At 39.7% G+C, this 13,896-nt stretch overlaps 1 protein-coding gene across 1 annotated transcript; it reads left to right on the forward strand.

Annotated features, from left to right (window-relative positions):
• Window positions 1-6,268: 6,268 nt before the first annotated feature.
• Window positions 6,269-8,225, forward strand: LOC124958817 (heterogeneous nuclear ribonucleoprotein R-like). The gene is made up of 2 exons (XM_047517305.1): window positions 6,269-6,636; window positions 6,678-8,225. Exons 1-2 carry the CDS (start codon window positions 6,444-6,446, stop codon window positions 8,108-8,110), a joined length of 1,626 nt encoding a protein of 541 aa, XP_047373261.1. The 5' UTR covers window positions 6,269-6,443; the 3' UTR covers window positions 8,111-8,225.
• The last annotated feature ends 5,671 nt before the right edge of the window (window positions 8,226-13,896 follow it).

Here is a 13,896-nt window from a genome sequence, read left to right on the forward strand (position 1 = left end):
CCAGAGTTCTTGGTGACAATACATAAGACCCCAAGATCCTCTTCTAATTTCTAAAGAAATGGAGATTTTAAATGTGAATGCCACTCTCATTTACCTATGTGATAACAATGCACACCACCCCCTCTTTTGATAATTTTCTTGTTCTTTTTTTCTATTTTTGTAGTGTTAATGGATCAAACTCAGGGCTTTTGTGCATGCTTCATGTTAAGCAAGAACTCTACCACTGACAGCCTGATATTTTCTTTTAATTCAAACAAGAAAAACAAATGTTGCACAGACTCTATCTGCCAGGTACCCATCATCCACTCTGGAAGTAGAAAGGAATAATAAGACAATTTTTGGTTTTCAAGAGGGGGGAGGTCAATAAATAACACCTCTCCCAGTTCAGTTTTGAAAATACTGACAAATAAGACAAGGGAATTGTATCAAAGCCAAAATATCCCCCTTGTTTCCACTAAAGGCTAAGTTGCAGAACTTAACATTGAGAGAGAGAGAGAGAGAGAAAGAGAGAGAGAAACGGGCTTTACTGGCTTAACCACGCAGACTTCCACACCCAGCTGCAGGTGGCTCTGGGCCAAGGCACACTTCCTCATGAAGGGGCCACTCAAGGGAGGACTTGGGCTTATAGGGCACAGATGGAAAGCAAAGAGAAAGTTACCCAGGCTTCCAGGCCCAGTGTGTTCTTCCCGGGTTTATAGATAACAAATCCCACCGCCTCCTGGTAATCAGGACTGGGAATTTTTCCCACCTAACTTTCCCTAGTTTTTTTGTTTCTAACACTTTAGGTTTCACCATTCATAGAAGTGAGACTGTAGGGACTGCTCACCCCGAACACTGAACTGTCCTGGGATCACTGGAAAGCCAGCATGTAAATGTTACCCCTAAGGGTACTAAAAGGGGCCTGAATGGTCCAAATTCACTAAGTTCACTCTTAAGTCTAAAAATTCACTCCAAAACACACCCAGCCATGTTGTCAAACATAGCATTTTAGACATTAACGCTATAGGGGGCTGGACTTGTAGGTCAGTGGTAGAGTCCTGCCCAGCATATGTGAAGGCCTGGGTTCTATCTCCAGCACTGCAAATAAATAAAGTTCACACAATGACATTACATTTTGAAATGATGATTCTCAGATAGTACTATGTATAAATATACTCCAATAATAAAAGGTCCCAAATATTAAAAATGTTTCAAATATGTATATTAAACTTCTCTCAAAACGAAATCCCCAAGGAAATAAATAGTAAAGTCTAAAAACTAAATTCCCTTGCATGCTAAAATTCAATAGCATTAAAATACAAAGAAATTTAAAAGTCTAAAACAAATTATGATTTAAATGTTCAGCTGCTTGTTCTACTTAACCTCAGCTACAGGCTTCTCAATGTCTGGGTGGGAGTCAAGTTTTCTTTTGAAAGCCTGAACTGACTCTTTAGTAAAGTGCATTATCCTTTTGCTCAGAAGATGCATTAGTTCAGCACCAAGTCTTTTTTTTTTTCCTTTTTAGATATACATGATAATAGACTGTATTTTTATATACATACATGGAGTATAACTTATTCTAATTAGGATCCCATTTTTGTGGTTGTATATAATGTGGAGTTTCACTGGATGTGTATTCATATATATATACATAGGAAAGTTATTCCGATACATTCTACTGTCTTTCCTATTCCCATCCCCAATCCCTTCCCTTCATTCCCCTTTGTCTAATCCAATGAACTTCTCTTCTTCCTTAGCCCATGTCCCCAACCTCTTGTGTGTTAGAATTCACATATAAGAGAACATTTAGATTTTGATTTTTGGGGATTGGTTTATATCACTTACCATGATAGTCTCCAGTTCCATCCATTTTCCTGCAAATATCATAATTTCATTCTTCTTTAAGGCTGAGTAATATTCCATTGTGCATATATACATATTTTCTTTATCCATTCATCTGTTGAAGGGCACCTAGGTTGATTCCATATCTTGGCTACTGTGAATTGAGTTGCTATAAACATTAATGTAGCTGTATCACTATAGTATGCTGATTTTAAGTCCTTTGGGTATAAACTGAGGAGGGGGATAGCTGGGTCAAACAGTGGTTCTATTCCAAGTTTTCTGAGGTGTCTCCATACTGCTTTCTATAGTGGTTGTACCAATTTGCAATCCTACCAGCAATGCATGAATGAACCTTTTCCCCCACATCCTTGCCAACATTTATTGTTGCTTGTATTCTTGATAATTGCCATTCTGAATGGAGTGAGATCAAATCTCAGTGTAGATTTGATGTGCATTTCTCTAATTGCTAGACAGGTTGAACATTTTTTCATATAATTGTTGACCATTTGTATTTATTCTTCTGTGAAGTGCTTGTTCAGTTCCTTTGCCCATGTATTGGTTGGGTTGTGCTTTTTGGTGGTAGGTGTTTTGAGTTCTTTATATATCCTGGATATTAATGCTCTATCTGAGGTGCAGGTGGCAGAGATTTTTCTCCCATTCTGTAGGCTCTTTCTTCACGTTCCTGATTGTTTTCTTTGCTGTGAAGAAGCTTTTTAGTTTAATAATGTCCCATTTGTTGATTCTTTTTTCTTTTTTGGTACTAGGGGTTGAAACCAGGGGCACTCAACTACAGAGCCACATCCCCAGCCCTTTTTATATTTTATTTAGAGACAGGATCTTGCTAAGTTGCACAGAGCCTTGCTAAATTGCTGAGGCTGACTTTGAACTTGTGATCCTCCTGCCTCAGCCTCCTGAGCCGCTGGGATTACAGGCGTGCACCACCACATCCAGCTCCATTTATTGATTCTTAATTTTACTTCTTGTGTTTTAGGAGTCTTGTTGAGAAAGTCAGTTCCTAACCTGACATGATAGAGTTGGGCCTACATTTTCTTCTAGTGGGTTCAGCGTCTCTGGTCTAACGCGTAGGTCCTTTATCCCCTTTGAGTTGAGTTTTGTGCAGGGTGAGAGATAGGGGTTAAATTTCATTCTACTACATATGGATTTCCAGTTTTCCCAGCCCCATTTGTTGAAGAGGTTATCTTTTATCCAGTGTATGTTTATGGTGCCTTTGTCTAGTATGAGAAAACTGTACTTATGTGAGTTTGTCTCTGTGTCTTCTACTCTGTTCCATTGGTCTTCATGCCTGTTTTGGCAGTGTCATAAGTCTTTTATGAAAATCCCTTTTCAAAGAGTCTAAGAATTAACATACAAACAAGATAGTCACAGCACTGGTCCTCAACCTACTGAATTTAGAGGAAAAATCATCTCCAGTTCCTAAATTGGTCATCCCAGAAAATATTATGTTTCCAGAATCCAAAATCCCTTTTTTTTTAACCCAGATGTTTGTTTATCAACACATTCATCTATGTTTATCTTATGAAGGGTTCAACAATTTCTTGGTCTGCCAAAAAAAAAAAGTTCCATTGTTCAAATATATCTTGTTGAATAATTCTCTCTGGAAAGCATTTTTTTGGGTCGTGGTATTGAACTCAGGGGCACTTAACCACTGAGTCACATCCCCAGCCCTTGTTTGTCTCTTATTTAGAGACAGGATCTCACTAAGTTGCTTAGGACCTACCTAAATTGCTGAGGCTGGCTTTGAACTCATGATCCTCCTTCCTTAACCTCCCAAGCCACTGGGATTACAGGGGTCTGCTACCACACCTGGTTCTAGGAAGCATTTTTCCCATTAGCCCATAATCTGATTCAGAAATGGGTGCATGGGATCATTGTCCTTCACACTCTTCAACGGTAAGTCTCATCATACAGAGCCTTTCCTTAAGAGCTCACAGGTTCCCTCAGTACAATGCCTTCAACCCACTTAAAATGACTGTATATACAAAGAAACTTACCTAGTAATTTCTCAAGTATATTACACTTATCTCCTTGATCTTTTGCTCTCAAATCTATCTAAACATTCTGTACCATTTAATATGGCTGCCCCAGTAATTAAAGGGTAGTTTTTTGATTATAATGATTCTCTAATTTTTAGGAGGTCATTTAATTAATTCCCTGGTTATTGTCCACTCTGGGAGAATTATTCCAGGCTGCTCTCTGATACCCTGCTTTCTCTGTTAGAGCTCTTTAGGTCTAAGTCATTGTCTTTGACTTAGTAATTACTAAGTATCTTTGCCTTTTCTGAGGCCCTCTGTAAAAGAGTTTAGATATTAGAGCATCTGTAATTCCCTTTTTTTGGGGGGGGTTGCTGGGGTTTGAACCCAGGACCTTGTGCTTACAAGGCAAGCACTCTACCGACTGAGCTATCTCCCCAGCCCCTCTAATTCCCTTTTATAAGCACCTGTGCTGGCTGTTAAGACCTATAGTTCCAGGATCATGCATGGTGGTTTATGCCTATAAGGCTGAGACAGGAGGATTGCAAGTTCAAAGCTTGCCTCAGCAACTTAACAAGGCCCTGAGCAACTTAGTAAGTCTGTGTCTCAAAATAAAAAAAATATATAAAGGGCTGGGGATGTGGCTAAGTGGTTAAGCATCCCTGGGTTTAATCCCCAATGCCAAAAAAAAAATTAATTAATTAAAAAAATATATATATACACATTGTTCCATTTTGTGCCTGTCTATTCTGCCTTCTACTATGGGTTGACAGAGGAATAGGCATGTGGCAGGGACAGAAAGAAATGGTGGAAGTCTGACTTATCTATGTAACTTGCTCAGGTCTTCAGGGTCTGCTCAGGCCTGGTCTTCTATATGCTACTTCCTCTTAATGATTGAATCTTACTGGACATGCCCAACCACATGGCTTAGAGGGTCAGATAGCACTTTTCTTTTCTTTTCTTTCTTTCTTTCTTTCTTTTTTTTTTTTTTTTTTGTGGTACTAGGAATTGAACCCAGGGGGTGCTCTATCAATGACTAGCTCTTTTATTTTTCATTTCGAGAGAGGATCTTGCTAAATTGCCATGGTTTATCTCAAATTTATGATCCCCCTGCCTCAGCCACCGAGTCACTGGGATTACAGTACCCACTTTCTGATGGACAGCTCATCATGAGTGTTCCTAGTATTCTGTGATATGGCATTTATTTATCCAGTAGTAAAAATTGTATTTATCTCAAAAGATTAGTCTTTTATTGGAAAGAGTATGTCTTTGCTAAGGCTCTTCTCTGTGATTCACCCATTGAGACTTATCACAGATTCCTGATGGATCACAGACACTCTGAGCACCACTGGATCCACTAGCTCATAAGGACAAAGTGGCAGATCTGACTTGAACTCCAACCTGAACAAGCTGAGACTATTCTGATGCTTGACTCCCTTAGAGTTTATAGGCTTTCAGATCACTCAGCATGACCAAGACTGCTGTGGCTATCCCAAAATATCAATTCTCTCTTTTTTTCATATTATTTTAAATCTGAATTTAAAACAGAATTTTAGCTAGGCACATGACTACCCAGCCTAACATGCTAAGTGAATCACAGGAGCAAGAACAATATCTCAGGCACGGCAGAGCAAGATAATTGATGGAACTTGGGTCCCTGGATACTCTCTGCAGCAGAGCTGTCCTGACAGGCTTAGGCTACTTACCACTGAAATGTCTTGTGAGAATGAAATACATGTATAACTTGTTTAAGTCATTGATAAGTCATCTGTTTCACAGCCAAATCAATAATCTAATATATTTAGTGCAAATGAATTGGAGGAAAAAAAAACATATTTATCTCCCTTCCTTTACCTTCCTTTCATTTCCCTTCCTTTTTGGTACTGGGGATATGAATCCAGGGGTGCTCTATCACTGAGCTACATCCCAAGTCCTTTTCATTTTTCATTTTGAGATAGGGTCTCACTAAGTTGCTGAAGTTCTCAATAACCAAAAGAGTATGGCACAGAAAAGTGTATAAAATATGCTATTATTTGTGTAAGGAAGATGGAAAGAATATTTGTTTATATTTGCTTATATTTCTATAATAAATTTCCAAAAGATACTGAAGATGCTTATATGTGGAAAATGGAACATGATAGAGGAGGGTATATGAAAGAGAGTGAGGGTAAAGACAATGTGAGTGTTGGGAGCAGGGGGGCAAAGTTTGAGGCCTTGTCCATTGGAGGTAACATTAAATGGGGAGTTTGGCTCCGTGTGATGGTGCATCCCTGTCATCCCAGCGATTAGGGAGATTGAGGCAGAAAGATCTCAAATATAAACTTAAACTCATCCTGGGCAAGTTAGCAAGACCTGTCTCAAAATAAAAAGCGCTGGTCTCTGTCCATGAGTGGGGGAGGGGGTGGCGCGCGCGCCATTTCTAGTCGTTTTCAAAGCGCCTCGCGCCGGTTCTCACGGGCCGGCCGCCGACCCCCGCACTGCCCTGGATTGGTAGCTTATGTCGATCTTGATGAAAGAGCAATTGATGCTCTCAGGGAATTTAATGAAGAAGGAGCTTTGTCTGTACTACAACAGTTCAAGGAAAGTGACTTATCACATGTTCAGAACAAAAGTGCATTTTTATGTGGAGTTATGAAGACCTACAGGCAAAGGGAGAAACAGGGCAGCAAGGTGCAAGAGTCTACCAAGGGATCCGATGAAGCCAAGATCAAGGCCTTGCTTGAGAGGACTGGTTATACTCTGGATGTCACCACAGGACAGAGGAAGTATGGTGGTCCTCCACCAGACAGTGTATACTCTGGTGTTCAGCCTGGCATTGGAACAGAGCTGAAGAAATTGAAACTCGTTGATTAAGAAGCTTGCTCAAGGTCTTTGTAGGTAAAATACCAAGAGATTTGTATGAGGATGAGTTGGTGCCCCTGTTTGAGAAGGCTGGACCCATTTGGGATCTACGACGACTTATGATGGATCCTCTGTCTGGTCAGAACAGAGGGTATGCATTTATCACCTTCTGTGGAAAAGAAGCTGCACAGGAAGCTCTTAAACTGTGTGACAGCTCTGAAATTCGCCCTGGTAAACACCTTGGCGTATGCATTTCTGTGGCAAACAACAGACTTTTTGTTGGATCCATCCCAAAGAATAAGACTAAAGAAAACATCCTGGAAGAGTTCAGTAAAGTCACAGAGGGTTTGGTGGACGTTATTCTCTATCATCAACCTGATGACAAAAAGAAGAATCGGGGGTTCTGCTTCCTTGAATATGAGGATCACAAGTCAGCAGCACAAGCCAGACGCCGGCTGATGAGTGGAAAAGTAAAAGTATGGGGAAATGTAGTTACAGTTGAATGGGCTGACCCTGTGAAAGAACCAGATCCAGAAGTCATGGCCAAGGTGAAAGTTTTATTTGTAAGAAATTTGGCTACTACTGTGACAGAAGAAATACTGGAAAAGTCATTTTCTGAATTTGGGAAACTTGAAAGAGTAAAGAAGTTGAAAGATTATGCATTTGTTCATTTTGAAGACCGAGGAGCTGCTGTAAAGGCCATGGATGAAATGAACGGAAAAGAAATAGAAGGGGAAGAAATTGAAATAGTCTTAGCTAAACCTCCAGATAAGAAAAGGAAAGAGCGCCAGGCTACTAGACAGGCCTCCAGAAGCACTGCATATGAAGATTATTACTATCACCCTCCCCCTCACATGCCACCTCCTATTAGAGGTCGAGGTCGTGGTGGAGGGAGAGGTGGATATGGCTACCCTCCAGATTACTATGGCTATGAAGATTACTATGATGATTACTATGGTTATGATTATCACGACTATCGTGGCGGCTCCGAAGACCCCTACTACGGCTATGATGATGGCTATGCAGTAAGAGGAAGAGGAGGAGGAAGGGGAGGGCGAGGTGCTCCACCACCACCAAGGGGGCGGGGAGCACCACCACCAAGGGGGCAGGGAGCACCACCTCCAAGAGGTAGAGCTGGCTATTCACAGAGGGGGGCACCTTTGGGACCACCAAGAGGCTCTAGGGGTGGTAGAGGGGGTCCTGCACAACAGCAGAGAGGCCGTGGTTCCCGTGGAGCTCGGGGCAATCGTGGGGGCAATGTAGGAGGCAAGAGAAAGGCAGATGGGTACAACCAACCTGATTCCAAGCGTCGTCAGACCAACAACCAACAGAACTGGGGTTCCCAACCCATCGCTCAGCAACCGCTTCAGCAAGGTGGTGACTATTCTGGTAACTATGGTTACAATAATGACAACCAGGAATTTTATCAGGATACTTATAGGCAACAGTGGAAATAGACAAGTGAGGGCTTGAAAATGATACTGGCAAGATACGATTGGCTCTAGATCTACATTCTTCAAAAAAAAAAAATAATTGGCTTAACAGTTTCATCTTTAAGTAGCAATTTGCTGCCATTTGTATTGGGCTGAAGAAATCACTATTGTGTATATACTCAAGTCTTTTTATTTTTCTTCTTTTCATAAATGCTCTTGGACATTATTGGGCTTGCATAGTTCCCTTATTCTGGGGATTACCATGCTTTTATCGTTTCAGGCTTCATTTTAGCTTCAGAACAAGCTGTTAAATCATGATTTTACAGAACCTTTGGTTTGGACAGTTTCAATTTTTTTTTTTTTTTTTTGGATTTGGGATAGAATACATAGGAGTATGAAGTATGCTGTAAATAAAAATACAAGCTAGTGCTTTGTCTTAGTAGTTTTAAGAAATTAAAGCAAACAAATTTAAGTTTTCTTGTATTGAAAATAACCTATGATTGTATGTTTTGCATTCCTAGAAGTAGGTTAACTGTGTTTTTAAATTGTTATAACTTCACACTTTTTTGAAAATCTGCCCTACAAAATTTGTTTGGCTTAAACGTCAAAGCCGTGACAATTTGTTCTTTGATGTGATTGTATTTCCAATTTCTTGTTCATGTAAGATTTCAATAAAACTCAAAAATCTAAAAAAAAATAAAAATAAAAAAAATAAAAATAAAAAGGGCTGAGGATATTGCTCTACAGTAGAGCACTCAGGGGCTCAATACCCAGTACAGAAAAAAAAGAAAGAAAGAAAGAAAGAAAGAAAAAAAGAAAGAAAGAAAGAAATGGTATCTTTCTTAGTAGTTTTAATTTGCATATTATTTATGATGAATCAAGTTAAGCATCTTTCATATATTTGGAATTTTGGTTCTTTACCACTGGGCTGCATCCCCAGTACCATATACATATACACACACACACACACACATATATTTAAAACATAATTATATATAATTGAATATTATATATAATTTAAAAATATATATGTATGTATGTGTGTGTATGTATATATATATGCATATATATGTGTTTTTTTTTTTTTTTTTGAGACAGGATCTTGCTAACTTGCCCAGGCTGGTTCAAATCTGTAATCTTTCTGTCTCAGCCTCCTGAGTAACTAGAATGTTAGGCATATACTAATGTACTACTGCACCAGGCCTAAGATGCCCCTTTTTTTTTTTTTTTTTGGACCAGAGATTGAACCCAGGAGCACTTAATCACCTAGCCACATCCCCATACCAGCCCTTTTTATGTTTATTTTGAGACAAATTCTCACTAAGTTGCTTGGGGCCTCCTAAGTTGCTGAGCCTTGCTTTGAACTTGTGATCTTTTGCCTCAGCATCCCAAGTCACTGAATTACAGGTGTGCACCACCACATCCAGCAAGATACCATTTCTTACCAATGAAAGTTCATTTCTTACCCATGAAAGTTTATATTTCTTTTATCATGAATTATCCATCCTGGTCATTTCCCTATTTTTCTGTTGTGTTGCTGGATTTACTCATAAATATAAAGAAGCTCTTTATGGAAGATTAGCTCTCTAGCTGCAGTACTAGTTATAGATATTTTGTTGACAGATGAATTTTTTTGTGGGGGTGGCGTTTCCTGGAAATTTAACTCAGAGGCACTTTACACTGATCTACATTCCCAGTTTTTGTTTGTTTGTTTTGTTTTGTTTTGCTTTTGAGACAGGGTCTCACTGAGTTGCTTGGGGCCTTGGTAAGTTGTTGAGGCTAGCCTTGAGCTTGTGATCCTCCTGCCTCAGTCTCCTGAGCCACTGGGATTATGGACATGCACAGGTAAATTCTTTTTAATAGCTTCGGTTATCAGTCATTTTAACCTTTACTTAGAAGATAATATCTCAACCGGCTCTAGACCTTAGAAGCATCTTGTGTTTGTGGGACTTACTTTCTCTTCTAGGCTGCAGGTGTTCACTGAGTCATCTTGTTCATTTACTGTTTCCTGCTTGCCAGGTCTTATTAGTTGTGAATCTGTAAATCTCCACCAAGGAGACTTAAAGAGAGCCTTTCTAGTCACTAATCCTAGAGATTCTCTTGTTTCGTTATTGTTATATAGAACAGGGAGGACCTTTCATGGTCTGCCCTATAATTTGTTTGTACAGAACCCATAATTGTTCAGTCACTGCAGGTCAGATCATTCTGAAAATGACTCCGACCTTGATGCCTTTATTTATTTATATGTTTTTGAGTTGTAGGTGGACACAATACTTTTATTTTATTTTTATGTGGTGCTGAGGATCGAACCCAGTGCCTCATGTGTGTTAGGTGAGTGTGCTACCACTGGGCCACAGTCCCAGGCCTTGATGCCTTTATTTATAATGACACCTACCTTGCCATCTAACCTCTGCTACCCCTGGATCATGGGTTTTATTCCCTTAGAAATCAGAGCATGCATTTCAGCTGGAGTATTTCCTGACAGCCATTATAGCAATAGTCAAGATGCTAGTGCTGCTTTTCTCAGTGTTTCTCAAGAGCTCAATAAACAGTGTCTTCCAGTCCTATAAGGGACATAGGAGATAAGTGAGCAGTTCACCCTTTACAAATCTGCTTCAACATTCCTTTTTCCTTAAGCCTTTGAGTTATTTTCTTTATATTATACCTAGGAATTTCTGGCATCTGAACTTCAATTAGCATGGTTAAGCTAGGGCAGACTACAAAGGCTTACCCATATTGTGTACTGGTGGGAATGACAACTCAAGACTTAGCTAAGACTTCTCTCACTTGGTTTAACAATTGCTTCAAAATAGTCACATATGAGTAAGGTTGGTGTGAGTAAACAAGCACCTGAGGATCTCCACTGTTAATCACAGAGGTGTACCCTAAGTTTGGTGATCTCAACAGCCCTCGGAGAATGATGCATTCACCAGGTCAGTGAAGTTCAGAAACACAACTGGCTGCCTTCAGTATCACTTTAGGCTGAAAGAAGGAAAGTTGTATCATCGTTCAAGAACCCACCCATATGTAAAGGAAGAATTTCTTACTCTACTGCAGTTATATAATCCGGTTCCTACCTCCTTTAAGGCTTTCTGCATCATCAGTTCTAGTTGAGGCTTTGTAGCAGATCTGGGTAGTAGTTTGCCACAGTGGGTCAACTTATAATAAAAAAATGGAGGACACAAGTAGAATTGCTCCAGCTATTTGATCTAGCCCAGTGATTTCAGAGTTGCTGATAATTTTACCCACATTGACAATTTCAGTCTAATCTAAAATTTTAATCTTTCCTACTTGATCTAGCCTGCAGAGTACCACTTTTATGTATTCTTCTTCTTTTTCTTTCCCCTATAAACTGGCAAAATGATTCCCCTCTTAGTCTCACTCTGTAATAGGCATACAGGGTTCTGATTCTGGTAATGACTTAGGGACAAAGGATGGGAGGGCAAGTGAAGAATGAACTTCTCCTTACAAGCAGGTCAAGATGTGTGTTGCAAGCTCTTCAAATAAAGCAAGGTAAAAATCACATGAAGGGAAGTAGGGCAGCTTCCATTCACAAGCAAGGGAGGCTCAGAACATGTTGGGGGTTTCAGATATGATCTAATCGAGTCTCTAGGAAACTTCTTTGCCAATCAGGTTCTAATTTTCGCTTTTTATAACTGAGGAAGTTGTGAACTTAACTAATATGATAATTTCACAAGTCAGTAAGATTCAATGTTGAGTTTGGTTTTATTTACCTTAGGTCAGACTCTGTGAGCAATACATTTTCCTTAAAGTACTATCACAGAAGGTCTTTTCTGTTTTTAGCTGATCATTAGCCAAAAATTTAGGATTCTGAACTGGTCATTCGTTGTTTTTTTTTTTAACTGCCCACTCCTTCAGGTCTTCAATTCTTGTGACTTTCTCATGGTTCTATGTCAGTGCCCTCTAGGGGTTTCTCCAAAGCTTTACCTTTAAGGAGAACCCCAGATGCTCTCTTGGTTAGCCTAGGTGTGGCACGGGCTCTTTTAGTACTTCATGGATCTTCTGTCATAAGAAGTCCAAATAACCAATCCCAGATTATTTCCTGAGAGGTTGTTGCCTGTAGTTACTCCTGTCATTGATTTCTATATGAGCTGAGGTTTTTGTTATGAACAATAGAAATTAACTCAAGCCATTTTACACAGAAAACAAATTCATTTTAAAGATCACACACACACACACACACACACACACACACACACAAACAGATCATAGACTTGTCAGGAGGCTAGAGAATCAGACAGAGGCCACAGAGGATCTGGGAACTAGATCCAAATTTGTGCTACATAGAGAGTCCCCTGGGCATACACATTGCCACGTGCATCACTAGCAACATCATTCTCTGTCAAGGGCAGGAAATGTCTGTTCTCACTGCCTTTGGAGGGTGGTGACTGGAACTACCATGGTAACCAGCTGTGTCAGAAGAAAGTTAGTATGTCTCTACTTCTTTCAATCAGTGGCTCCGAATTCAATAAGAGGTGCATCTGACAGAGGGAACCTTGGTGACATGCTTTTGCTCTAGATGAAAAGTAACCTGGGTGGGCTGGGGATATAGCTCAGTTGGTAGAGTGCTTTCCTTGCATGCATAAGGCCCTGGGTTCAGTCCTCAGCACTGAAAAAAAAAAAAAAAAAAAAAAAAAGTAAACTTGGAAGGAACTATTCAGCCTTTCCAACCTCTGTAGTGAAGTTGTAAGCTTTTTCAATGTAGGAAGTAGTGGTTGGATGCTGGAAAGACAAAAAGAATGACAAATGTCCACTTTGGGTCATAAGATAAATTGATATACATGAAAATAAGATATATTACTTTTGAACTCACCAACATTAAAAAAGGGCACTTGAGATCTCCATTTTATTTACTGGAATAGAGTGTATTTTTGCTCCTCCTCGCTTATTTGCATCAAGTAAGTTAGTAGAGGATATGAGGATTTTCAAAATAAAATAGGGCCAGGGGTATAACTCAGTGGTAGAGCACTTGTCTAGCATGTGAGAGGCTCTGGGTTGCAGCTCCAGCACCACACACACACACACACACACACACACACGACAATAAAAATCAAATAGTCATATTTTGCTTTGTCTTTATATTTCACTGATTATATACTGAACATATTTAATTTTCAAGTGTTAGAATTATATGTATATATATTATAAAAATTTATCTTATACAATAAAATGTTTGAAAAATAGCAGACCATTCAATAAAATAATTTGTAAAAATAGTATTTTAAAAGATTTCTTTTTCTTTTTGATGCTGGAGATTGAACCCAGTGTCCAGTGCATACTAAGCAAATGCTCTACTACTAAGCTACATCCCCAACCCCAGGGTTTTTTATTCTTTCTTTCTTCATGTCTTTTCTTTCTTTTTTTGCTTTCTTCTTCCTTCCCTCCCTCCCTCCCTCCCTCCCTTTCTTTCTTTCTTTCTTTCTTTCTTTCTTTCTTTCTTTCTTTCTTTTTCTTTCTTTCTTTCTCTTTCTTTTCTTTCTCTCTCCCTCTCCCTCCTCCTCCTCCTCCTCCTCCTCCTCCTCCTCCTCTCTCTCTCTCTCCTCCTCCTCCTCCTCTCTCTCTCTGTCTCTCTTTTCTTTCTTTCCTTTCTTTCTTGCATTATGGGTCAAACGCAGAGCCTCCTGCATACTACCACTGAGCTGTATCCTCAGTCCTTTTAAAATGTATTTTGAGCTGGGCACAGTGGCACATACCTATAATCCCAGCAGCTCAGGAGCCTGAGGCAGGAGGATCAAAAATTCAAAGCCAGCCTTAATAACTTAGTGAGGCCCTAGGCAACTTAGCAAGAC

This window comes from Sciurus carolinensis, chromosome 11 (assembly GCF_902686445.1).
Source record: "Sciurus carolinensis chromosome 11, mSciCar1.2, whole genome shotgun sequence".
NCBI lineage: Eukaryota > Metazoa > Chordata > Mammalia > Rodentia > Sciuridae > Sciurus > Sciurus carolinensis.

What these genes read in the sequence shown, in the direction of transcription:
- LOC124958817 (XM_047517305.1), top strand. Translation starts at nt 6,444, where the DNA reads ATGAAGACCTACAGGCAAAGGGAGAAACAGGGCAGCAAGGTGCAAGAG. An exon ending in TCAGCCTGGCATTGGAACAG is followed by an intron (nt 6,637 to 6,677) that starts AGCTGAAGAAAT and finishes GAAGCTTGCTCA; the next exon opens with AGGTCTTTGTAGGTAAAATA.